The sequence below is a fragment of the Neoarius graeffei genome, chromosome 17, assembly GCF_027579695.1.
Source record: "Neoarius graeffei isolate fNeoGra1 chromosome 17, fNeoGra1.pri, whole genome shotgun sequence".
NCBI classification, from domain to species: domain Eukaryota; kingdom Metazoa; phylum Chordata; class Actinopteri; order Siluriformes; family Ariidae; genus Neoarius; species Neoarius graeffei.
The window spans coordinates 67,747,945-67,775,780 of record NC_083585.1 but is presented as its reverse complement, the minus strand read 5'-3'; the positions used below and the strand labels follow the sequence as shown (position 1 = coordinate 67,775,780).

General features: G+C 42.7%; 3 protein-coding genes across 5 annotated transcripts in view; 1 reads left to right on the top strand and 2 right to left on the bottom strand.

Moving 5' to 3' along the window:
* Positions 1 to 594, bottom strand: part of fam110b (family with sequence similarity 110 member B) — a 131,046-nt gene extending 130,452 nt beyond the window's left edge. For 2 of the 3 annotated variants that reach the window (XM_060897908.1, XM_060897909.1), the window contains exon 1: positions 179 to 594. The gene's annotated coding sequence lies outside the window, so the exon portion shown is untranslated. The remainder of the gene's footprint in view (positions 1 to 178) is intronic. The other variant, XM_060897910.1, reaches the window with a different exon arrangement.
* Positions 1 to 27,836, top strand: part of LOC132864475 (NLR family CARD domain-containing protein 3-like) — a 1,256,659-nt gene that overhangs the window by 1,163,853 nt on the left and 64,970 nt on the right. The window lies entirely within an intron of this gene.
* Positions 9,922 to 26,221, bottom strand: LOC132864480 (E3 ubiquitin/ISG15 ligase TRIM25-like). Its single transcript, XM_060897901.1, has 6 exons — positions 25,556 to 26,221; positions 20,727 to 20,822; positions 20,403 to 20,636; positions 20,055 to 20,214; positions 19,634 to 19,693; positions 9,922 to 10,632 (listed from the first exon to the last, which is right to left on the bottom strand). Exons 1-6 carry the CDS (start codon positions 26,153 to 26,155, stop codon positions 10,106 to 10,108), a joined length of 1,677 nt encoding a protein of 558 aa, XP_060753884.1. The 5' UTR covers positions 26,156 to 26,221; the 3' UTR covers positions 9,922 to 10,105.

Here is a 27,836-nt window from a genome sequence, read left to right as displayed (position 1 = left end):
TGAAAAGTGTAAATAATTTAAATATCAACACCATAAAAAGAATGAATAAGAGCTTTAACACAGTCATGTGAGCACTTTTGCTGTAAAATGCTGTAAGAAGGTAGTTGGGTGTTGGCTGTTTAACGTGAGACTGATAGTGAGGTTTAAGATGATCTTCACGAAAGGAGGCCTGACACACCAGACAGGACTTGATGGCTTTGCGCTTTCTCGCAGTGCAGGAATCACACTCCACATCTCCAGGTCCAGTGTAACAGTGAGCAGGAGAAGCAGCTTGAAGTGCAGTCTTCTTCAGTTTCTCCACCACTTCAGCCAGCATGTTGTTCCTGTGTAGAACAGGCCTTGGAGTGAAAGTTTCTTGACACTGGGGGCAGCTGTAGATGCCCTTCAAATCCTCCTGATCCCAGTAGCCATTAATACACACCTCACAGTAACTGTGTCCACAGGGAGTAGTTACAGTACAGGAACCTTCAGGAGATCCAGACACACTGGACAACTGAACTGATCTACTGATAACTGATCTACTGAAATACTAGCCTTTGCCATTTTTCTGCACTGAGAGAGAGAGAGAGAGAGAGAGAGAGAGAGAGAGAACTTTCTGCTGCTTTTTTTTCTGAAATGAACTTCCTGGTTCTCTGTGTTAAAGTTTGATAGAGATAGTGGGTGGGGCTTTAAAGAAGGAGGGTTTGGGCTAAGTGTTCAGTGTAGTGTTGCACAAGGTTTTGGTGTAAACAGCTTCTCTGTGATTTAAAGAGGCAGGTTAACTGAAGTTTGATTTGTTATACATAACTGTGTTGTGTATTTAAATGTATAATGGTAAAAATGAACACATTCATGACAAGAAAAGCTTTTAAAATAAATTTGAATCAAATTAAATAACAAAAATCATCCAAAACATGACTAAAGCAATTTTAGAAGGGAGTCAGTACAGACAATATTGTGAAGCAGCGCCATGAAAGGAAACTAATAAGAGGAAAATGAAAAAAAAGAGAAATAGCTTGATAGCTTTCGGTGGTGTACCAGCAGCATGAACCTCCCAACTGGCAAGTGCTCCTCATTATGCTGTTCCAGTAGTGCTCAAAGGACAGCACCATTCACTGTGCCATACTCTGCTTCGGCAATTCAACACCACCAGTGTTGTGTGATACCAGCATGCACATGGCCAGAGGGCAGGCCCTGCTGACTCTGCTTGGCTGGAGCATGCTAATCACCTCCTCTCCACGAGATGCAGTGGTTGTACAAAGAGGTGCAAGTGAGCTCACTCCCCTCCACACATTCAAGTGAGTTCATTCTCATTTTTCAAGTGGTACTGAGACCTGCTTCTTGTGCTTCTAGAGCGTGAAGATGAGATCACCGTGCATGGCATGATTTCCACCTCCTCCAGTTGCAGCAGAGATCCTCTGGCCAGAAGGAGCCAGCTATCTGACCCAGACAACGCACTCAAGAGCACCATTCCACCAAGCTGAGCACTTCACGAGCCCCTACTTTCACTTTATTTCACAAAAAAAATGTTGTTTAATGACAAACTCTTCTCAGCGAACATCGCTGCAGTGACCCAGGCACGTAGATTCCTCCTCTACAGCATCGATAGGGTACACCCTTTTCTTACCACCTACTATACTCAGCTCCTGGTCAAAGTGCGGATCCTCTCCTGCTTGGACTACTGCAACTCTCTCCTTGCTAGCCTTCCAGCTTCTGCCATTAGACCCCTGCAGCTCATCCAGAATGCTGCAGTTCACCTGGTCTACAACCTCCTTCATTCTTCACATGTCACCCCTCTGCTTGTCGACCTGCACTGGCTACCTACTGGTATTGCAGCTTGCATCAAATTTAAGACATTTGTGCTAGCTTACCAAGCTCTCAAGAGGTTAGGGCCAGCATACCTCCAGAATTTGATCCGCCCCTACATACCAGCCAGATCCCTATGCTCCACTACTACTGGTTGCCTGGCCCCTCCTTTTCTCTGCTCCTACTCAGCCCACTCAAGACTACTGTCTGTCCTGGTTCCCTGTTGGTGTAATTACCTCCTCATTGAGGTCAGAACTGCTGACTCCCTGACCACCTTCAAGCACAGACTGAAGACTCAACCTCTTCAGGCTGCACCTCTACCCTGGGGGACATCTCTAGGTCTCCTCCACCCAATGCAAAGAACCTAGGGGTCATGTTCACTGCCCACTGTGTAACTGCATTTTGGTCTAGACCAACCCAGACTGCATACAGTCTAGCCTGGGGTTAGCTGTTTTGAGTTCTCTTTTTAGTTGTACTTTGTATGGTTGGTTTGTTTGCTTGGCTGTTTGAGTATTGGTATTTCAACAGCATATTACACTAGGTATTGCTGTCACTTGTTCAGTTGGCACTGAAACTTTCTTGTTGATAAGTTCAGCACTTTGTGTACCTGACTTTTGTACTCATTGGACATTGATCTGGATAAGAGCATCTGCTAAATGCCATGTAATAATAATAATAATAATAATAATAATAATAACAACAACAATAATAATATAATAATAATAATAATAATAATAATAATAATAATAATAATAATAATGTGATAACTGTTGTGTTGTGAAGTAATCAAACATTCAATTCCTTTTCTGTACTTTATTAAAGAACCGGGAAAATAATATGTTAAACGTAAACAATACGCATCTGCTTCCAAGCACTCATCTACTTCCTCTTCTATCTCTAGGCATATTTCCTATTTCAATGTATGTAGCTCCACCTAGTGGCAAGGATGAATATAGCATATCCCACATATCCCCCTTAATAAGAAAACACATACTGCAACAACAGTACATTTAACTGTAGCATTAAGTATACCTTTTCCAATACTACTAATTAGTACGTAAGTTTAATGTATAATCTCGTTTAAACCTTTATCAAAATCAATTGCTCCGTAACCCTAAATGAGAAATCATCATGTGTTACCTCTAGGACCATTAAAATCAAAATAATAGAAAAATCTTGAACCTTTATTTGCTTAGCATTACATTCACCTTTGTAATAATTCACTTTACTCATAGTAATTACTCTTGTGAACTCATAACAAAGTCTTTAGTCCATTCAGGAGCTCTTCTTGACCTCCTGCTATGGTGCGTCCAGTGTCTGTTCACAGTCCATAGGTAACGGCTCACCATCACCTTCCAACAGCTCCAAATCACCTTCTGTCTGTACAGAAGCCAGTGCAAGGTGTGAAGCATTCCAACAGCATCCATCTGACAGCAGATAGGTGTACTGTCCCCTCCTTTTGACCACTCTGTGTGGCCTGGAGAACTTGCAGTGAGTCTTAGGAAGAATGCCAGGTTTCCTCACCCGGACATATGACCCACACTGGAAGGACACATCTTTTGCCCCTTGTTTGTGATCAGTGTATGCTTTGCTTTTCCACTGTTTGTCCTATACCCTGGAGGCAACTTGCCATTGGGACAGTGGAGGCTTCTGTGGAAGTGGACATCCTGCCACATGAAGCTTGATGTGCATGGGTCATCCATGCAACAGTTCTGCTGGTGAGCACTGAGTTGTGGAGTGGGGTGTTGCCTGGTAAACATGAAGGAACTCAGGTGTAAAGTCTTTCCATGACTGCTCTTTGAGCAGTGCAGTTTGTAAACTGTCCTTCAAGCTTTGGTTAAAGCACTCAATCTCACCATTTGCTCTGGGATAGTAGATGGAAGACTTCCTATGCACAATGCCCCTATCCTGGAGGAATGTCTTGAACTCCCGTGACATGAATTGAGGGCCATTATCAGAGACCAACTCTTTAGGGTCTCCTTCCCTGCTGAAAACAAATGCCGAGAACTATAACAGTTTGTGAAGTGACATGGGAGAGAAACGTCACTTCAGGCTATTTGCTGTGGTAATCTATCAATGTAACTGCAAAGCGACAATCTATTGGTGCCTGTTCAAAAGGTCCCACCACATCAATTGACACCTTCTCCCAGGCTCCAGTACGGTATGTCACAGGCTGTAGTGGGGAGGTTTGAGTGACTGCAGACTTGTCATGTGACTGGCATGTGATGCATGTTTTGATGGCAGTCTCAACTTGAGCATCCATGCCAGGCCACCAGTATGCTTCTCTGAGTCTTTGTTTGGTCCTCACTATGCCTTGCTGTGTATCATGACCTAGGGAGATCAACTTTGGCTGAATACTGTCTGGCACCACAAATCTGTGTTGACCTCAAACTACCACATCATCTTGGAGAGAGAGAGTTCATGTCGAACTTTGAAGAATAGCGGCAAAGCTGGAGCGAGATGTTTTGCTGAAGTAGGCCATTTTGAGGTAAGTAGTTCACTCAACTCTGTTTGCACAGGATAGGAAACACATGCAGCCTTGAATAGCAGACAATGGCCAGTGCAACCTCTATCTCTTCTTCTAAGCTAGGTTCTGAGTATGGGAGTGGAAGTCTAGATAAACAATCTGTTGTAACATTCTCATGCCATGGCTTGTACTGACTGTCGTATGAGAATGAGAATAGTCTAGATGACCATCTAGTAATTCGCCTGCCTGCTCTACCTTGACCTTTAGAGGCAAACAGTGTAGTTAAAGGGCTGTGGTCAGTACATAATGTGATGTGTATCCCCATAAGTAAGTCCTCCACTTTTCAGTGGCCCACACATGCCCCAAAGCTTCCTTTTCCATAGTAGAGTATTTCCTTTCTGCTTGGGTGAGTGTACGTGATTCAAAGGCTACTGTTTTCTCTGAGCCATCTGGGTGTATCTGAGTAAGTACTGCACCCAGACCATAATCTGAAGCATCTGTAGTTACAACTGTGGGCAGCTCAGGGTTAAACAGAGAAAGTGCAGTGCTATTGACAATAAATTCTTTCACAGTGTTGAAACTCATCTGGGCCTCAGGCATTCATATGAATGAATCAGCACCACAGAGAAGTGCTCGTAATGGCTCAACAACTGCAGCATATCCTGGTATGAATTTTGAGTACCAGGACGTGAGCCCAAGGAATGATCAGAGCTTTTGAATGTCTGTAGGTGGCAGTGCTTTGGTGACAGCAGCCACATGTGTAGCATCTGGTTGTAGTCCTTTCTCTGACACTGTATGACCCAGGAAAGACAGTTCCCTTTGTCCGATGTTGCATTTTGACATATTCATTTTGAGTCCAGCCTCCTCAATGCTCCAGAGCACAGCAGTCAGCCTTTCATCATGCTGTTCAACCGTCTGACCTGCTATTATGATGTCCTCTAAGTAGCACTGGACCCCTGCCATGTCCTTCAAGATTGATGACATCATCCTTTGGAAACAACTTGGTCCAGATGCCAGTCCGTAAGGTACCCACTTGAATCGAAATAGTTCATCATGAGTAATAAACATTGTCAAACTGTGGCTGTCTTTGTGAAGTGGCACCTGGTGGTAGGCGCTCTGGAGAGCTAAGGTGGGAAACAGTGTTGCCCCCCTAAATTCTGCAAACATTTCTTCCATGTGTGGTAGTGGGTAGCCATCCACCACTATAGCCTTGTTAGGCTCTCACAAGTCGACACAGAGTCTCAATCCTTGTCCCCCCTTTTTTATAGTGACAACTATGGGCGAGCTCCACTCTGATGAATCGATGGGCTCTATGATATCCTGTTCCACCAGTTTTGTCAGTTCTGCTGATACTGTTTCTCTGATGGTAAATGGTAATCTAGGCAGATTCTGTTGCACTGGTTTAATCTCTGGCCATACTTTAACTAGGTGTGTAAAGCCTTTAGCACAACCTAGTGTGTCCGCATCAACCTTAACATGCTGGACAGTGTGTGTAGCTGTAACCTGGCCATTAATCACTTGCATTTGCAATGCAGAAAATAAATCCCTGCCTAACACTTCAGACTCTCCCTTTGCGACGTAGAGGTCTGTGACTGTATTACAGTCACCAAAAGTCACTGTTACTTTCAGGCAACCTAGCATGGAGATTTCGTTCACCCCATAGTCTTTGAGTTTGTAGCTTGGCTTCCCTAATGTAGTTCTATTGAAGAGCCTCATGTACACAGTCTCTGGTAATAGGGACACAGCTGAGCCTGTATCCAGCATTAACTCAATATCATGGCTTTCCCTGCCTTATGCATTCACTCTAACTGTACACATTATATTTGACTCAGTACGTGCACGTACATTTAAAATGGTAGGTCTCTAGTTCTTTGTAATTCTCATGAACATTAACATTAGCCAATGTGATAGAGGCCTTCAGTTGCTTAGAAGTTACCTTGGAGTCCTTTGTGACCTTGCCGACTATTACATGCCTTGCTCTTGGAGTGATCTTTGTTGGTCGACTACTCCTGGGGAGGGTAACAATGGTCTTGAATTTCCTCCATTTGTACACAATCTGTCTGACTGTGGATTGGTGGAGTCCAAACTCTTTAGAGATGTTTTTTTTAAACCTTTTCCAGCCTGATGAGCATCAACAATGCTTTTTCTGAGGTCCTCAGAAATCTCCTTTGTTTGTGCCATGATGCACTTCCACAAACCTGTGTTGTGAAGATCAGACTTTGATAGATCCCTGTTCTTTAAATAAAACAGGGTGCCCATTCACACCTGATTGTCATCCCATTGATTGAAAACACCTGACTCTAATTTCACCTTCAAATTAACTGCTAATCCTAGAGGTTCACATACTTTTGCCACTCACAGAAATGTAATATTGGATCATTTTCCTCAATAAATAAATGACCAAGTATAATATTTTTGTCCCATTTGTTTAACTGGGTTCTCTTTATCTACTTTTAGGACTTGTGTGAAAATCTGGTGAAGTTTTAGGTCATATTTATGCAGAAATATAGAAAATTCTAAAGGGTTCACAAACTTTCAAACACCACTGTAGATGGTGCCAGTACCGCACTTCCTGACATCCTCCTGATCTCTTCAAACTCCAGATCAATTTATTGTTTGATCATCCAGAGAACTGTGGATCATCCTTTACTCATCACACCCGGTGTTGGAATATTGCTGGATTTTGCAGATTCAACAAGTGTTCCAAGGAGGTGAGATTGTGCCTTTTTCCCCTGTTTGTGCTTGCGGAAGTTTTTTAGAAAGACTGTCTTGCCCTGTTCTTGGACTTGTGCTGTGGATTACTATGATCTGAGATTTTTTTTTTTTTTGCATTATTCAATGGACTGAAGCGCATTGGTTGGGGCGCATTTTGGTTATGCTGCTTCCGCAGTGTTTGGACTAAAAGATTGGCCTGTAGGCTTCTTTTCATCTCACTAACAGCACTTGAATAAACCTAAGCACTTGATAATATTTATGAATGCATGTTTTTATGAACCAACGACGTTAATTTGGTGACAACTCGAGCAGAGTTTGTTACAGTGGTGGCCAGTACAGGGAAATTTAAATGCGTGTTCTTTGTTAGTATTGATAACTACTACTTCTCCTAATTGACAGTTTAACTCTCTTTTCATCTCTTCCCTATACTTTCTCACTATGGACCAGGGGCATGTTTAGCCTATTTTTGGGGGTGCTCAAGCACCCCCAGAAACAAGCTCAGCACCCCCTAGCTCAGCACCCTCAAAAACACTGCTTTTGTACGTAATTTTCAGAAATAAGTGCCCTTGCGCACTGCGCAATAAATGTGTGCGCGGGCGTGTGTGTGTTCTTGAATTCACCTGTTACGTGATAGTTCTATGACCAGTAAAATACCTCTCCTCCTTGCGTCCCCTCTGATTGGGTTGCCTGTCCGCGCGAGTGCTTGCTACGACATGGTGTTTTTTTAACTGGATTCCACGCCGATGAGGAACTCGAAGTAGCACCTGAGTATTACTGGCATAGCGAGATGTGAAGGTATGGACTGGAGTTACAATTGTTAAACACAACACAATAATCTGCATAATGCAATATTGATGTTCCCTGGTCTATGAACAGAATGATAAAAACGACATTTATCATCCATATCGAGATACTTTTGTGCAGAGCTGTACAAGTGCTACGGTGCTAGACCACCGTGTGTTAGTCAATTTTATTTAATGTAACATAGCGTTTACTAATGTAAACTAATGTAAAATCATAATAATACACACTCACTATTATTACACAATACACAATAACACATTAATTAACAATTACCACTGTTCAAAATGAATAGCTCCAACATTACAAATGCAGTAGTAGGTCTTGTTTAGTTAAAAATATCACGTAAATATTTGTGTCAGTGGTTGTAAATGTGTAGATATCATAGTTTATTGGGTCAGCTTCTGTTAAAACATTGCATAAGTCTAGTCTTGTCTAGTCTAGTCTTCTTGTCTAGTTAAGTCTAGTCTAAATGTGGAATAAACATGGAAACACTGTCGTTCAAGCCAGGTGCCTCTGTCAGCTCTGGGGGCTAAGCACCCCCAAAGATCAGATGCTAGAATCGCCCCTGCTATGGATGCAGGGCTGCTAGTAGGTGCTAATCTAGAGCATAAAGATGAGCAGTCTGAGAAGAGGGAGGGAAATAGTCCAGGCACACCTTTTCATCCACATTCTGGTCAGATAATGCGCCCTCATGTTACCATTAGGCAACGAGTAGAATACAGTACCTCACTGAAAGTCTTGGTTCCCTATATATTAGTGGAGACGAGAGCAAAGGTGCAAACTCTAATATACTGGAGGGAGGTGATGATGATGATGATGATGATGATGAAGAGGAGGAGGAGGAGGAGGAAAAAAAAGGTGGTGAAGAGGAGGTTGATATTACTGTTTCTCATACCCCTGCACACCATACTCCTGTTTATCAAGTGGAAATAAATGAACTTAAGAGGAAACTCCAAGAAACTAGTGGTCATCTGGAAGCTCTTGAGAAGCAAGTTTTAGAGTCAAACTCCAGTACAGTTATCAGAGAGGACATACTAAGACAAACACTTGACACAAAAATTGAGGATGCAAAGAACTTTGCTGTTGAACTTGCTGGTAATCTGGAGGATGTGGTTGTGCACTGTCTGGAGAGGCGAGATGCACATTGGCAGACTCAATTAAATCAAGTATAGCTTACCAGCACCCCAAAGCTGTTTCCTGTGAATCAGGTGTAAGGTTTCAGTATGACACTCGGAGCCCCTCTGATTTTACTGGGATAAGAACATCCAAGCCACCCATTAAGCTGAACTTTCCTGAATTTGGTGGTAATAGTGAGACAAAAGACCCAATGACTTATTCAGAGCAATGCAGTATTATTCAATGGACTGAAGCGCACTGGTTGGAGTGCATTTTGGTTATGCCGTTTCCACAGTGTTTGGACTAAAAGACTGGCTTGTGGGCTTCTATTTCTCTCTCTGTCCTCTTCTTTTCATCTCACTAACAGCACTTGAATAAACCTAAGCAATTGATGATATTTATGAATGCATGTTTTTATGAACCAACGATGTTAATTTGGTGACAACTCGAGCAGAGTTTGTTACATGGTTTTATTTATGAAATAAAAATGTTTTTACACACAGTAGAATGTGTTTCCACCAGCAGCAGCAGCAGCACAGAAAGGCACAGCAATTTGAGGAAGCTGTATTATTTCTGAAGAAACAGTCTTCACTAAAGCAAAAATAGAACTTTGTGAGACATTGTAAATTTTTCATATTCATAACATAAATCTCCTAATAGTGCAGACAGTTATATAGTCTGTTTGATAACATTTCTTTATTTCTACAAAAATCCTACGTTCTGCATTCATTCATGTTACAGTTTCTGCAAACAAAATTACCATTGTAGTTCAGGGAGAAATTAAACATGACACCTCAGTTATCTCATCTCATCTCATTATCTCTAGCCGCTTTATCCTTCTACAGGGTCGCAGGCAAGCTGGAGCCTATCCCAGCTGACTACGGGCGAAAGGCGGGGTACACCCTGGACAAGTCGCCAGGTCATCACAGGGCTGACACATAGACACAGACAACCATTCACACTCACATTCACACCTACGCTCAATTTAGAGTCACCAGTTAACCTAACCTGCATGTCTTTGGACTGTGGGGGAAACCGGAGCACCCGGAGGAAACCCACGCGGACACGGGGAGAACATGCAAACTCCGCACAGAAAGGCCCTCGCCGGCCCCGGGGCTCGAACCCAGGACCTTCTTGCTGTGAGGCGACAGCGCTAACCACTACACCACCGTGCCGCCCACCTCAGTTATAATTTTATTAAACACTTTTAGCAACATTTCATTTCAGATCACAAAACCTCACAGATGAGTCAGAACTCCACATACAGAACCCAGCGTATAGAGGCTGAGTGAATGTGGTGTGGACTTTATGGAGGAGTCTCATCGTGTCAGAGACGCTGTAGAAGGACAGAGTTCCTGCACTGTGATCCACATACACTCCTATTCTGGAGGATGCTGGGTCTTGGAGCTGAGACTTAATGTAGTTGTGCAGGAAACAGACAGAGGAAGAAGAACAACGCAGACTCCAGGACTGATGGTTGAATCCAAACAAACGCTCATAACCCCCTTGTTTCCTGCTGATCTGTTTATATGAGACTGATATGAACACATTACTGCTCCACTCCACCTCCCAGTAACAGCGTCCACACACACTCTCCTTACACAACACCTGAAACCAGGAGTCAAATCTCTCTGGATGATCAGAGTATTGCTGTTCTGTCTCACTCCGTGTCACTGTTCTGTTCTTCTCAGACAGAATGAGGTAAGGATGTGCTGTGTTGGGATCCAGAGTCAGATAACAGAAGTCTAAAACAATAAAATGTCCACAGGTTAGATTTTAATCAGAGTTTATAATCAGTGTGTGAGACACTGTCTGTTTCTGTCCTCCTAATGCTGCTCCATATACAATATATTTTAAATATTACACAACATAAGTGTTAGGGTTCCTGTCTAAAGTCCATCTGTCCATCTATTACTGCTTATCCTGTGCAGGGTCACAGGCAAGCTGAAGCCTATCCCAGCTGACTATGGCTGAGAGGCGGGGTGCACCCTGGACAAGTAGTCAGATCATCACAGGGCTGACGCATAGAGACAAACAACAATTCACACTCATGTTCACAACTACGGTCAATTTAGAGACACCAATTAATCTAACCTGCATGTCTTTGGACTGTGGGGGAAACTGGAGCACCTGGAGGAAACCCACACAGACACAGGGAGAACATGCAAACTCTGCACAGAAAGGCCCTCATTGGCCACTGGGCTCAAACCCAGAACCTTCTTGGTGTGAGGTGACAGTGCTAACCACTACACCACCGTGCCACCCTGTCTAAAGTCTTGTTTTATTTTTTTCCTTGCGTTTATATCTGCCTTTGTTTATTTTCATTTACCATCTGGTGGTGTGATGTATTCTTATTGTTTTTGATGACCCTGCCCCACACCTACGGTATTCTACTTCCTGACTTTGTTCGTTTCCTGCCATTTTGCATGCATGCCTGTTTCTCATTGTCTCTATTAGTTGTGTTTTCAAGCCCTTTGTCTGTGGCCAGCCTCTGTCAGATCATGCCAGTTGTTTTCTGTTCCATTCCAGCTATTAATAAGCTTTCTTTGCAATTCTCTACTCCTTTTATTTGACTTCCTGCCTGTTTGGACTCTGTTTTGGATTTCTCTGCCTTGGATTATTTTTTGCCTCTTGGATTGTTACCTCTTGACTGCCTTTTTGGATTTTGAGACTGTTTACTGCTTTGGGTTTGTTTGCCTGAATCTTTGAAAAAAAAATTGACTCTTAGGTCTGTGAGTGGGTCCTTTTCTGACAAGATCCTATGAGTATGATCTGACCATTATGGATCCAGCAGACCCCAGCTAGTGGAAGACTGTGCTGGAACAACATGGAGTCAGACTGGAGAGACAATAGAACCATTGGTAAGCCAGTGGAAGATATATTAGCAGCTGTCACAGAGCTAGCCACTCCGATACAAGATCTTCAACCAACCTGGGCCACTGTCCGGGCCACTGCCCAAGCCACTGCCACATCACCTTCTGCTGCAGCTGTTTCACCCCACCCTGCTCTTCCCACCAGAGAGCCACATTTTCCCCCCTCCAGAACATTACTCAGGGAAACCTGACACCTGTTATCATTTTCTGGCACAATGCAGCTTGATTTTTGAATTACAGCCATCCACTTTCCCCATGAATTGAGCAAGGGTGGCTTATGTCATTACCCAGCTGTCGAGTCGGGCAAGAGATTGGGGCACAGCCATCTGGGAGGCCGAGGCACCACCTTGTCACTCTTTCTCCCCAATGTCAGATGAGATGAAAAAGGTTTTCAAATCACTCCAAACATGGCAGAGAAGCAGCACAGAAGATGCTCCATGTTCGTCAGGGAACCTGCTCACTATCGGACTATGCCATAGAGTTCTGGACTCTTGCCACCTTCAGTGGTTGGAATACGGAGGCCCAGTTTGACGCATTCTTCAATGGTCTTGTGGAAGGCATAAAGGATGAATTAGTCACCCTAGACCAGCCTGCCAATTTGGATGCCCTGGTGGATTTGGCTATCTGTATTGATGCTTGCCTGTAGCAGTGCTGCAAGTGGAGAGCTACTAGAGGTCTGTAGAGGGCTTCCAATGAAAGAACAGTTCCCTATCCCACCTTGTCATCTTCTGAGCTTCCATCTCCTACCTCACCCTCAGCTTCTAACCCAGAGCCCATGCAGAGTAACCATTATCACCTGTCAGTGTCAGTAATGGTGTTGAGAGCAACAGCTCTAAACGAACTTGAAACATGGCTTTTTATGACTACAACACCCAAGAATCACAGTGCCCCCTGTCACCAGCTTATTAGTGCACCTGTCTGTCATTATCTGTTAATAAACCATGCTACTTAAGCCTCTCTCACACTCACTCTCACTGTGAACTATCGTTCTGAGTTTACCCAGTCATACCAAGCCTTTCTAGTTCTGCCTGTCTCTAGTTTCTTTGACCCTTGCTATTGTTTACTTTCCTAAATCTAGTCTTCTCTTCATTGCCATGTTTGCCAATCGACTGACCCCTGCCTGTCATTGACTTCGAGTATTGTTTTGCAATTTGGTTACATTTCCTGTTTTCATCCCTGTTCTCACTTGCACATACATCTGTAAGTGCCTGCACCCTGACAGTCAGCAGTGGAGAAAAAGAGAAGAATTTATTTCAACTGCTGTCTGTATTGTGGTAAGCCAGGCCACTATGTATCTTCTTGTTCTGCAAAAATCCAACACTCACCAGTAAGGCGAGGAGTATTGGTGATCATTAACCCCATCAAGCCCTCCTCAACCCTCCTACTGGCTGCTCTTGAGTGGGGTGGTCAGTAGTGACTGCTAATGGTATTTATTGACTCTGTGGTCAATGAAAATTTCATTGATGCTTCCTTGTCTGCTCAGTTGAAACTGCCCTTTCTCCCTTTAAAGATACCCCAGGTGGCCAATGCCCTGAAAGGCAAAAAGCTTGCAGATATCACTTATGTGTCTGTTCCAGCAACTCTCCTTGTTTCTGGCAATCATCATGAACAAATTCAACTGCTTTGAATCCCCCCATGCACCTTATTCTTGGTCATCCCTAGTTAGGGAGACATAATGCTCAGATTGAGTGGGTCAACAACAAGATTTTGGGCTGGAACCCATTCTGTTTATCTTACTGCCTCCTCTTAATGCGTCAATTCGATGACTACCTGACCTGGAATAATCGTCTCTCGCCACATCAGAGTGGCAATCGGAAACTTCATTCAACCAAAACATTGAGTTTATTAATTACTGACCATATTTTCCAAGCCATGGACAATAAGCAAATCACTGTGATGGTGCTTATTGACCTGAGCAAGGCTTTTGACAGTTTGTGTCATTCAACACTACTTAGAAAATTGCAAAACTTGGGCACCTCTGATAGTGCTCTCCACTGGTTCAACAGCTATAGAAGGGACAGAGAACAACGTACTCGAGTAGGGACATCCTTATCAGAACCTCTTACAATAACACATGGGGTACCTCAGGGTTCAGTTTTAGGGCCCATGCTGTTTGGCGTGTATCTGAACAATTTACACAAAGTAATCAAGTTTAGTAACATCGAGTCATATGTTGATGATACTAATATCTACTTGTCCTTTTCAATTGAGGACCTCGATACATGCCTCAGCCAGGTAGCTGAAGACCTTCTTCTTGTGGCAGGTTGGTGCTATGCAAACCATCTTCTGATTAATCCCAACAAGACCAAGCTCATGCTGTTTGGAGTGAGCCAACTTACATTCCAGCTATCTGACGTCACATTACCCTTCCTGGGCAAACAGCTAACACCCGTACCATCTGCAAGAGATCTGGGTGTTATACTGGACTCCAGCTTGACTTTTACTGATCATATTTCTGCACTGTCGTCATCACTTTTGTCTAGTCTATATCAAAAAAGTAGGGTCTGTCATTTATTCTCCAAGGAAGTTTTGTATGTAATTTTGAACTCTTTTGTCTTTAGCAAATTAATGTACTGCTCTACTGTTTGGTTTGGAACTTTCAAACAAAACATCCACAAGCTGCAACTTATGCAAAACTTTGCTGCACAAATACTTACTAATACTAGAAAATATGACCACATCTCTCCTATACTAAATGAGCTTGGTTAGCTGACAGTAGATAATATGTTATGCCTGCATGATGTTACAATGGTTTATAAATGTTTAACTAACTTGGCACCTCTTGCAGACAAAATGGCGGCACCCTGTATGGCAGCAGCTACTCTAGCTCCCGATAGCAATCTGCATTTTATGTTAAATGTATTGTCTGTACCGTCACAGTCTTGTACGAGAATAGTCTACAACAGAAGCTTACTACTCGGACTACGAAACTCCAACTTTTCAAATGATCTTTCTGGAGTTATGATGGCTTTGGAACCCAAAGCACTCGGCGAGATAGGCATTCTACACCAGCAAGACCCAGGGGCCTGCAAGGCAGCGGACTCTCCTCCTGCCACCGGCCGACACTGGAGGCGACGCAAGCGGTGGGAGAGACCTAGCATGCATCACAAGCGGTGTGCTAGACCCAGCAAGCAGGGCAGTCGAGCAGGTATCAGCGCCAGGCTAAAAAGCTAAACCGTACAGACCCGCACATCCTTCAATCCTGCTATCCAATGTTCATTCACTGGAAAACAAAATGGACTACCTCAGACTGGATTTAATTACACAAAGAAAGGTGAGAGACTGCAGCGCTATCATCCTCACTGAGACGTGGCTTAATCACACCGTTCCAGACAATGCCATTCAGGTGGACGGACTAACAACGTTCTGGGCGGACAGGAGCCACGCTCTCAGCGGTAAATCTCGGGGAGGTGGTGTGTGCATTTTCATCAATAACAACTGGTGTACTAATGTCAAAGTTATCTCAAGTCACTGTTCTGAGGACATAGAATTTCTAACAGTTAAATGTCATCCAGTCTACTTGCCAAGAGAATTCTCAGCCATCAACATTACAGCTGTGTACATTTCTCCCAGTGTGAACACAAAGGACGCACTGTCTACATTGTATCAGTCTGTGAGCTCAATGCAGGACTCTAACCCGGACTCTGTCTATATAAGCGCTGGCAATTTCAATCAGGCCAATTTGAAGACAGTACTCCCACATTATCACAAATATGTGGACTTTGCAACTAGGGGAGAGAACACTCTTGACCAGGTCTACACAAACATTAAACAGGCATTCAGAGCTGTTCCCCACCCCCACCTGGGAAACTCGGACCATCTCTCTGTTATGCTAATTCCAGCTTACAGACCACTGCTAACCAGGAACAAGCCATCTGTGGAACAGATCAGAACATGGCCAGAGGGTGCTACCTCAGCTCTTCAGGACTGTTTTGACTGCACAGACTGGAATGTTTTTAGGGAGGCTGCCACTACCAACCAGCATGTCAACATAACGGAATACACCGAGTCTGTGACGGGATGCATATCCAAATGCATGGAAGATGTGACCATCATCAAACACATCACCACAAGGGCCAACGAAAAACTCTGGTTCACCAGGGAGGTATGTGAGCTCCTGAGAGCACAGAATACTGCTTTCAAGTCTGGGGACAAAGTAGCTCTTAGAACTGCTAGGGCCAACTTGAACCGGGGCATGAAAGCAGCCAAGCGTGCCTACTGACAGAAAATCCAATCACACTTCACTGACACAAAAGACCCCAGACGCCTATGGCAAGGCATCCAGTCAGTAACCGATTACAGGCCAATATCCCCACCGTGTGAGGACAGCACAGACTTCCTAAACTCACTTAACACCTTCTGAGGTTTGAAGAAAACAACACCACAACACCAACAAAAACCCCTCACTGCTCAGACAATGTAACACTTCACCTGGACCCTGCTGACATGTGGAGGACCCTTCAGAAGGTGAACCCCAGGAAAGCTGCTGGTTCTGACAATATACCTGGGCGTGTGCTTAGAGACTGTGCTGACTCACTTACAGATGTTCTCACAGATATCTTCAACACCTCTCTGAGTCAAGCCATCTTATCAGCATGCTTCAAAGCCACCACCATCATACCGCTACCCAAGAAATCCCCAGCCACAACCATGAACGACTACCGGCCCATAGCACTCACTCCCATCATGATGAAGTGCTTTGAAAGGCTGGTCAAGGCCCATATAACATCCCGCCTACCCACCACATTTGACCCATTCCAGTTTGCATAGAGTCCCAAATGCTCCACTGATGACGCCATAGCAACAGCACTTCACATCAGCCTGGCTCATCTGGAAAACAAAAACAGTTATGTGCGGATGCTATTCATCGACTTCAGCTCCACCTTCAACACAGTCATCCCACAATGCCTGGTGAATAAATTCAGTGCTATAGGCATCAGCACCCCGCTATGCAACTGGCTACTGGACTTTCTCACCAACAGACCACAGACAGTAAGAGTTGCAAAAACTCCTCAGAGACCACCATCATGAACACTGGGGTCCCCCAGGGATGTGTGCTGAGTCCTCTGCTGTTCACACTGATGACCCATGACTGTTGTGCCAGACACGACTCGAACCACATCATCAAGTTTGCAGATGACACAACAGTGGTGGGCCTCATCAGCAACGACAACGACTCAGCCTACAGAGAGGAGGTACACCAACTCATCAACTGGTGTGACATCAACAATCTACACCTCAATGTCAATAAAACAAAGGAAATAACTGTGGACTTCAGGAAAAATCACGTCACACACACCCCTCACCATCAATGGCAGTGCTGTGGAATCAGTGAAAAGCACCAAGTTCCTGGGGGTGCACATCACAGATGACCTGACATGGACAATTAACACCACCTCCCTTGTCAAGAAAGCACAGCAACACCTCCACTTCCTATGCAGGATGAGGAGAGCCGACCTCCCCCATTCTGCACTCACCACCTTCTCAGGGGTGCCATTGAGAGCATCCTCACCAGCAGTCTCTCAGTCTGGTACGGCAGCTGCCCTGTTGCTGACCAGAAGGCCCTACAGAGGGTGGTGAGGACAGCAGAGAAGATCACCAGATCAGCCCAACCATCCATTCAGGACCTATACTCATCCCACTGCTGCAAAAGAGCCATCAACATCATCAAAGACCCCACCCACCCTGCACATGAACTGTTTACCCTCCAACTATCTGGCAAGCACTACAGCAGCAGGACTACCAGACTCAGCAACAGCTTTTTCCCACAGGCCATCAGACTGCTCAACTCACTCATGAAAACTCCAAGAACATAACCCCCCCCCACACACAAAAGACCAGCAAACTGTCAAAACAGTAAACTCAATGTCTATACAATGCTCTTTATATGCACATATGCCAATATTCTTTTTTGCACAAGAACATACAAGTTTACAATACTTATTTATCTCCATGCTGCTATTCTGCACTTTGCACTTTACCATACTGCACCTTGTATTATTGTAGCCTTGTACTATTGCACCCCAGTAACATACTGTACCTCAAACTTGACTACATTTCTGGACTACAGTTCTGGAAATACAATTCTGGACTACATTACCTCAAACTTGACTACATTTCTGGACTACATTACCTCAAACTTGACTACATTTCTGTATCACTGAATATTCTGGGAACTGTATGCCCACTGTCTGTCTATATGTTGTGTTAATTTGCTTATCTGTTGATGTCTGTGTGCACTTTTATGTTTAGTTGTGTGTCAGTTTTTTAATACTGCACATTTGGGGTTTGGGGAAATGCAATTTCAATCCTCTGTGTAATTCTGTTACATGGTCTGACAATAAAGTTCACTTTGACTTTGACTTAAATGTACCTAAGTGCTGCACTGCAACAGCGCAGTGTGCTTTTTTCTTCAGAGCCGTAAATTCTTTTTATGAATTATCACCAGAAGTAAGGAACGCGACAACACTCGCTTCCTTCAAGAGGCAAGCAAGACAAGAACTGAAAAGACGCCAATTTTAATTTTGTATATATGCATATATTATTTTACATAATTTATTCTAATACTATATAATTTTTATATATTATTATTGTAATTAAGGATGTCGTTTTCTTTATTTATATTTTAATATTAAGCTTCATGTAAATTAATTCTGGAAAACCCATTTAGGAGAATTAATAAAGGTATATTGTATTGTAAGCTGTTGTGGAACTCAAGAAGCAGTTTACTTTTTCCCCTATCTTATCACAGCTTGATCCTAATCATGAGTTCATTGTGGAAGTGGACACTGTGGATGATGGTACTGTTCTTTCGTAATTCTCGGCAAAGGATGAAAAGGTAGATCCATGTGCATTTTTCTCCCATTGACTCACCCCATCCGAACGTAATCATGATATTGGCAACTGAGAATTGCTTGCAATGAAGTTGGCTCTGGAAAAGTGGAAGCACTGGCTAGAGGGATTTAGTGTGCCATTCCTGGTTTTGGAGCTATCATAAAAACTTAGAATGCATTCACACAGCTAAATGTGTCAACTCTCATCAGGTTTGCTGGTCTCTTTTCTTTTCCAGATTTGACTTTACCCTGTCATTCCATACCCAGATCCAAGAACGGCAAACCACATTCTCCATCTCACATTTCCCCCCCTCCTGATAGTCCTGATAAGCCCAGGAATATTCTTCTGGACTGCTGTCTTATTGGTGCAGTACAATGGGACTTTGAATCCTTGGTGCGCTTGACCCAACAAGACGACTCAGCACCATGTGGTGGTGTCATGTGTTCTGTTTGTTTTTGATGGCTATGTACAGTACTTCTGACCCCACCCACACCTGTTCTACTTCTTGTCTTTTGTTGTTTCCTGGCATTTTGCATGTACAGCTGTTCCTCACTGTCTCTGTTAATCATGTTTTTAAGCCCTGTGTCTGTGGCCACCCTCTGTCAGATCATGCCAGTTGTTTTTTGTTCCATTCCAGTGATGAATGTGTTTTTTACAATTCTCTATTCTATTCCTTTTATTTGACTTCCTGCCTGTTTGGACTCTGCTTTGGACATCTCTGCCTTGGATTTTTTTTTTTTTGCCTCTTGGATTGTTACCTCTTGCCCACCTTTTTGAATTTTGAGAGTGTGTACTACATTGGACTAGTTTGTCTGAATCTTTGAAAAAAATTGACTCTTAGGCTGTGCTGGTCTAGAAGTGGGTCAGTCATCATGGGAAAATGAATCAGATTTAGACAGAAATGTTAACACACTGTGTGTGTGTGTGTGTGTGTGTGTGTGTGTGTGTGTGTGTGTGTGTGTGAGAGAGAGAGAGAGAGAGCGCGCGAGAGAGAATGAGAGAGAGAGAGTGAGAGAGTGAGTGAGTGTTTTATACTTACACTGCAGAAAATCTTCTCTGCTCTTTGGTTCTGGGGGTAAAATCATCTGAACTGCTGCAGCTGTGGAGACACAGAGACAAAATGGAGACTGAAAAATGACACGAAAACAGTTTAAAGCATGAAAATGAAAAATTAGATTCCTCACTTATTTCAGACAGAAACACCAACAAACTCCACATCTCAGTGGGGCGACTTTTAATTTCAGGCATCAACTACGATTTTCTCCAAAAATGTAAGATTAGTTTGTGGATTTGTGATTAAGTTCCTGTTTGTCTGGTAAATTTATCTTGATGTAATTTACAAGGCTAATGCTAATACTTTGTGATTTGATGCAGTTTTGTTCCTGTTTACTTCTTATTTCTGTGATATGAATTTTATGGCTCTCTTTACTGTGATACAGAACAAATGTTTGTTTGTTTACCTTGTGGACGGATTACATTGAATTCCTCCTCACAGATTTCCTCGACTCGTTTTTTCAGATCTGAGAGAGAGTTCCTCACTCCATCAAATGAGAGATGTTGATTGGCAGTGAAGCTGGGTGAGTCGTCACATCCAGGAGAAACACAGAGAGACGGGAAACTCTACAGAGAGGAAACACAGAATAGAGAAGGAGAAAAGTGTAGGAGAGGAACGAATGAATCTCAGACTGAATCAGACCAAAGACACACTTGGGATCTCAGACAGGAACATTTATTGTTGCTGTAATGAGCTTTTAGGAGGAAACTTTGTGAGGAACAGCGCCCTCTGTAGATCAGACAGTGAGTGTTACCTGGAGGAAGTGGATGTGATCGTGTGTGTGTGAAAGCTGCTCCAGCTCAGTGACTCTCCTCTGAAGATCAGCAATCTCCTGCTCCAGTTGCTTCAGGAGTCGTTCAGCTCGACTCAGGTCAGCTTTCTCCTGAGCTCTGATCAGCTCCGTCATCTCCGAGCGCTTTTTCACCATGGAGCTGATCATCTCAGTAAAGATCCTCTCACTGTCACCTACTGCTGCCTGGGAACGCTTCTGTTAGAACACACACACACACACACACACACACACACAGAAAAAAGTTATCGTGGGTATTTAAAGTGTGTGTGTGTTTTCACTCCTCACCTTAATAGTGTCCACAGTCTGTTTCAGCTCCTGCACCTCCTTCTGCTTCTCCTGGATCCTCTGCTGGGATTTCATCTGCTCCTCCTTTAGCTCATTCTGAGAACAAATAAAATACATTTAAATACATTTAATCATCTTCTACAGAATTATGGTAATAAAACTAAAAATAATAAAATTATAAATGTAATCAAATGAAAATCAGAAACATTGCCTCTAGAACTAACTAAAATGAAAAGAGACCCAAAATAAAGTCGCTTCTATGTTTGTATTGATTCGGCACTTATTAAATGATGAGTTCTGGTTTTGTGTGAAAATGGCAGCAATAACAATGTTATTTGTGTTACACAAACATTCACATCATTCAGCAATATTCTCTGTCCTGAAATACACCATGAATCCACTGACATTCAGAAAGATCAAGTTCTTATTTTGTTACACGGCAGACCATGATATAACTGCTCCTGACCATCACAGAAGTGCGAACAGCATGCCTGAGAGCTTCTCTGGCAGTCGCACAGTGGTCACTGAGTGCTGTACAAGTGTTATGCGAGTAGCACTGGACTGACACTCAGTCACACATCTCATAAATAATGTAGTAAATGACGCATTTCCTGATTATTTAGCATTCTTTGCATGAGTTTCAAGCCGTCAACTTGTTATTTTTTTATTATTCTTATTTTTTGCAATTATTCATACATATTAGAGTCCTATTTAACTGTTATATTTCTGAATTATGAAAGTGCTTATATCACTGTATTTAAATGCACTATGAAACTGCTTCTGATATGGCACTTGTATAGCACCATCCATCCATCCATCCATCCATCCATCCATCCATCCATCCATCCATCCATCCATTATCTGTAGCTGCTTATCCTGTTCTACAGGGTTGCAGGCAAGCTGGAGCCTATCCCAGCTGACTATGGGTGAGAGGCGGGGTTCACCCTGGACAAGTCGTCATGTTATCGCAGGGGTATAGCACTATATCGGATTTTTAAAAACTATTTTATTTCATGTGCAATTTAAAGACCTAATCATGCATTAATTATTTTGATATTATCCTACAAAATATTTTTGACCTCAAATATACAATTATTGATTTTCAGTGCAAAATTTACATGAAAATAAAGCACTCTCAGAGCGATTTATAAAAGCACTATCTTTGCGCTATGCCCATGGTATTGACCTCCAACCTTTACTTTTCTAAATGTAGCCTATAGGCCTACAAAATACTAATTTACGTGTATGCATGCCTGTACAAATATAACAGGAAGCTTTTATCAGATCCTACATGTGTTGCTCCTTTATAAATATCCACAGTAGGTATAAAACTACATCCAGAAAATGTTCCTGGATGCGCTATTGTTCTGCATTTGCGTAGCACTTTTACAACTATTTTTGGTAAAGGTAACTTGCGGGGGTATGTCCTTAAAACTGGCGCCCTCATGTTACAAAAATATGCTTGACAAATATTCACCTGACTGAAGCGACTCACTTTATTGTGTCCCAGGGTTTTCACAATACTTAAGAACCGCCTCCTTGTTTAAAGTCATTCATGCCATAAACGTATGCATGACATGTCGGCGGGTGTGTTGAGTCATTCATTGAGCCATGCCACCCACCTCCAGGGGGGAGGGGTTAACCGCAGGGGATTAACGATATGGCCAATTACACCCAGCCTCATCCTTGAACTCGCCATTCACATCGGTGTTCTTGTATGGTGCAGCAGTGCTCTTGTACTGTAGAGTGGAAAAGTGTGCTTGTATAGTGCAGCAGTTTTCTTTAAGAGCAGAAAAGTGTTCTTGCAGTTGGACGGATCGCTACATAGAGTCAAGCCTAAGCTGCAAACCATCGTTAGACCTACGGCCTACACTTCTTGAGGTAAGTAGGTCCATTTACATCCATTTTAATTATTATAAAGCAGATTAAAGTGAAATTCTCATCCTGAGGCCCTTAGAGGAATAGGTCAGGTGTGAATATCAGTTTGAATTAATTAATGATTTTTAAAAATTAATATAACTTTGAGTTACATTGGGGTTATGCCTTTGGCTTTGCTTTGAAGCATTTGCAAATATGACACTCGGTGGCTGAAATCAGTGATGACCAAGGACTAACGGATGAGATAGCCAATTTAATGTGCAACAAGTCTGGACAAGCTTTTTTTTTTTCTTTTTCCAGAACACCCTAATACCTATTACTTTATTTTCATTATGGCATAAGTCATATAGTTATGGGACAGAAACAGCTGGGCCTGTGAGCCGAATTTACTGGCAGTGCTGCCACCTTATGGCGTAATATCATGAGAGACCAGAGAATGGAGGCATAGGTTCATATTTATTTTATTTCATTACTATAATCAAATTAAATTTCATGCAAGTCTAAGGAAAACCAGATTCATACAAAAGTCAATGTGTTGTAGATTTTGTTCTGCGCCTGTTTAAGGCACTACTGACTCCAGAAATGCATCCAATCAGAGAGGAGCTTGCTAGCTTGTCCAAATCGAAAACAAAATGGCGATGGCATGCACGTGTCACATGTTTTATTCTTGGTGGTATTTCAAGGACTTTACATACTTAACAATGAGACAACAATTGGCAACTAACCAAAATAAAGGTAATACAGATCTCAGAATAGTCCTAGGATTTGAGATGGGAAAACGTAAGGTTGCATGAGCCTGTTAAATTTTTCGTTTTTGGGTAAATCCATTACCGAATGAAGACTTGGTAATTTAACTTTGATAATGCAGGTGAGTGTAAAAAAAAAGAAAAAGAAAAGAAAAGGTATCATTCATCAATGTTTAATGTTATCAGACCTTATTTTTCATATTCCTGGAATATGATTTGATGACTTTTTATATAAGTGTTAAAGATTTATAAGATGGCAATATTAATCATGGGCATTAGTTTTCAGAAGCAGTCAAATTGCCCTTCCCAACGGAGAGGGCCAATTTAGATAAAGTCGTCCACACGGCCATCGTGGACACACTACGTTCAGCTGGAGCAAAAGTGAAGAGGCTCAAGACGATGGTTCCTCAGAACGCAACTGCAAAGGCTGATGGCCACATAGAGACAATAAATGATGATGATGATGATGATGATCAATGACGCTGAAGTTTCCTTTTCGGCCATACCACTCAGCCTTTGGAGGATAGCTGCATACTTCTCACCTCATCTCATTATCTGTAGCCGCTTTATCCTGTTCTACAGGGTCGCAGGCAAGCTGGATCCTATCCCAGCTGACTACGGGCGAAAGGCGGGGTTCACCCTGGACAAGTCGCCAGGTCATCACAGGGCTGACACATAGACACAGACAACCATTCACACTCACATTCACACCTACGCTCAATTTAGAGTCACCAGTTAACCTAACCTGCATGTCTTTGGACTGTGGGGGAAACCGGAGCACCCGGAGGAAACCAACGCGGACACGGGGAGAACATGCAAACTCCACACAGAAAGGCCCTCGCCGGCCACGGGGCTCGAACCCAGGACCTTCTTGCTGTGAGGCGACAGCGCTAACCACTACACCACTGTGCCGCCCTGGCTGTATACTTGATATTTATTTTGGAAATTGATGTGTTTATCCCAAGATATTCAGTGTAAACCCCCAAAACTGACGATGCTGTTTTATGAATGGAATGAAAGTTTGGTAGGTTTGCTGTTATGTTGTTAAGAAATAAAACATTTATAAACTTATTCCATGCCTTTGAGTTCTAGTTCATTAAAAGCAGTTGCAATGAAGGATGTATAAATACCATATACAATAGTATACAAGCGCTACATAAGTGAGATATAAGAGCTATATAACTGCTATAAAATAGTTATGCAAGCATAATAGAAATGCTATAGAAGTGCTACAGAAGTACTATATTTACTGTGACGAAAGCGCTATATCTGACTGCTATAAAAGCATGACAAAAGTGCAATGTTTGAGCGTTGAAAGTGGTTACACCTGTAGCTATTCAATAGCGCTATAAAAGCACTCATGAAAAGTGCTTTTATCTTGAGTTGTAAATGCTGTTGTGCACATAGGTTACCTCTCCACCATTAAATGGGTTCTGAAATAACTAAAGGTTGTGATAAAGACCAGGCCTGAACACTAGCTGTTGTCAGTAAACACAGTGCCACACGACACAGACACACAGCTCAAGGCTCAGTCCTGAACTCGGGTTCGTGTCTGTGGGGAGATTTACATGCTACATGGTTGGGTGGGTTTTCTTCCGGTTCTCTGGTTTCCTCCCCTTCATGAAAACAAGCAGGCAGGTGGATTGGCTTCACTAAATTGCCCCAGGTGTGAATGACTCTGTGTGTGTGTGTGTGTGTGTGTGTGTGTGTGTGTGTGTGTGTGTGTGTGTGTGGTGCCCTGTGATGGCACCCCACCTGAGTGAATTCTCCTGCTTGACTTGTAGCTCTTTAGGACTGGCTTTCACAGAAGCTGCCCAGAACTCCAGCTCAGTTCTCAGTTCTTTTTACACTTCCACAATCACTTATGTCATTTAGTTGAGTGTGTGTGTGTGTGTGTGTGTGTGTGTGTGTGTGTGTGTGTGTGTGGACAGAATGTAAGTGAAATATAAACATTTCTGAAACAACATATATTAGAACTAGCAGAATTGGACTTTCACATGAAAAGTGTAAATAATTTCAATATCAACACTGTAATAATGATGAAGAGCTTTAACACAGCCATGTGAGCACTTTAGCTGTAAAATGCTGTAAGAAGGTTGTTGGCTGTTTAAAGTTTACTGACTGGCCTCCCTTATTTAACACTTCTTTACAAAAGACCAATTGACTTAATAATAACAAACAAAAAGAATGATGTCCAGTTCTCACCTGTTTTTCAGTTCTTTCTGCTTTCGCTGCAATAGTATCATGGCCTCTGTGCTCATCCATCGTACACAAATAACAGATGAAGCTTTGGTCAGTACGACAGAAGATCTCGATCAGTTTGTTGTGTTCAGAGCAGATCTTCTCTTGGAGCTCTGCACAGGCTTCAACTAACTTGTGCTTCTTAAAGGCAGGAGACTGAAAGTGAGGTTTAAGATGATCTTCACAAAAGGAGGCCTGACACACCAGACAGGACTTGACAGCTTTGTATTTTCTCCCAGTGCAGGAATCACACTCCACATCTCCAGGTCCAGCATAACAGTGAGCAGGAGAAGCAGCTTGGAGTTCAATCTTCTTCAGTTTCTCCACCACTTCAGCCAGCATATTGTTTCTGCGTAGAACAGGCCGTGGGGTGAAAGTCTCTCTACACTGGGGGCAGCTGTAGACGCCCTTCACATCCTCCTGATCCCAGCAGCCATTAATACACACCTTACAGTAACTGTGTCCACAGGGAGTAGTTACAGGATCCTTCAGGAGATCCAGACACACTGGACAGCTGAACTGATCCACAGATAACTGATCTACTGAAATACCAGCCTCTGCCATTTTCCTGCACTGAGAGAGAGAGAGAGAGAGAGAGAGAGAGAGAGAGAGACTCTGAGCTTTCTGCTGAGTTTCGTTTTCTCTGAAATGAACTTCCTGGTTCTGTGTCTGTATGCGTTATTGTGTGACAGAGAGAGCGGGCGTGGCTTTAAAGAGAGTTTTAGCTTTTTGCCTAAAAACAAAAGATTCTTTCTGATTTAAACAATCATGAAATCTGCTTTGTTCTTTGCCATGTACTTGAATGTGGTTTTATATCATCACTGCAATATAAATTTACAGCATTCAGACACTTTACTCAGTACATTATATCTCTGTAAGTATGATACTCCAAGATTGGTACACCTTGATTCAAGGACCTTCTCCATTTGCTGTCTGAAATGCCTTTTACCATCTGTCCTGTGGGTTTGAGAACGTCGCTGTGCTGCTGTTTTCGTGTCTCACCAGAGATGTTAATTTAGATTCATATCCAGGATCCTGCTGGGCTTCTCAAGAACATTCAGACTTTCATCAACACGTTGTATCGGTTGTGTTTTGGGTCATTGTCCAAATGTTGGAAAATGAAAACTGACTCCAGTCTGAGGTCCTGAGGGCTTTTGTTTGAGCATTTTTCCTCAAGCATGTCTCTTAACTTTGATCTGTTCATCTTTCCCTCAATCCTGATAAGTCTCAGGGTTTCTGCTGCTGGAAAACATCCCTATAGCATGATACTGTCATGGAAATCCCCCCGAGTGTGTTTTAAATCATGTCTTTTCTGCACCTCTGTCTCGTTATCGGTCTATCTCCCCATTGGGTCATGATTGTTCTCGGCTGTTTTCAGTTCAGCCCTAATAGGTTTGTACATTTCAGCCCGATGTTTCGTTATTGTTAGGTCATTATTGTGGTGAGGGCTAAGCCTTTATTTCTGAGTTTTTCCAGTTACTGTGTTCTCTGAGATTATAGATTATCTTTGTTGGATGTTGCCTGCCTATGTTATGACCCCCCACTCCACATGGAATTTGACAATGATTTTGAGATTGTTTCAAAGAAAATTCATGCTACGTTTAAGCACGTTTATGCACTATTAACATCTCTGGTGAGACATGAAAACAGCAGCACAGCGACGCTCCCAAACCCACAGGACAGATGTTAAAAGGCACTGCAGACAGCAAACGGAGAAGATCCTTGAATCCAGGTGTGCTGATCTTGGAGTATCACACTTACAGAGATATAATGTACTGAGTAAAGTGTCTGAATGCTGTAAATTTATTTTTCAGTGATTATAAAAACCACATTCAAATCCATGGCAAAGAACAAAGCAGATTTCATGACTGTTTAAATCAGAAAGAATCTTCTGTTGTGAGACAAACCGCTAAAACTCTCTCTTTAAAGTCACGCCCATTCTCTCTGTCACACTATAACACACAAAGAACCAGGAAGTTCATTTCAATCATTCATATCATTTAATGAGAAGTGATTTTTTTCCAATCAAAGTGTCTTTTTCTAAAGAAGAACAGGTCCAAGCAGTCTGATTACTTTAAACACCCAACAACCTTCTTACAGCATTTTACAGCTAAAGTACTCACAGGACTGTGTTAAAGCTCTTCATCATTGTTATTATGGTGTTTGCATTGAAATTATTTGCTTTTTTTTAATTTTCATTTGAAAGGAAACCAGAGAACCGGAAGAAAACCCACCCAACCATGTA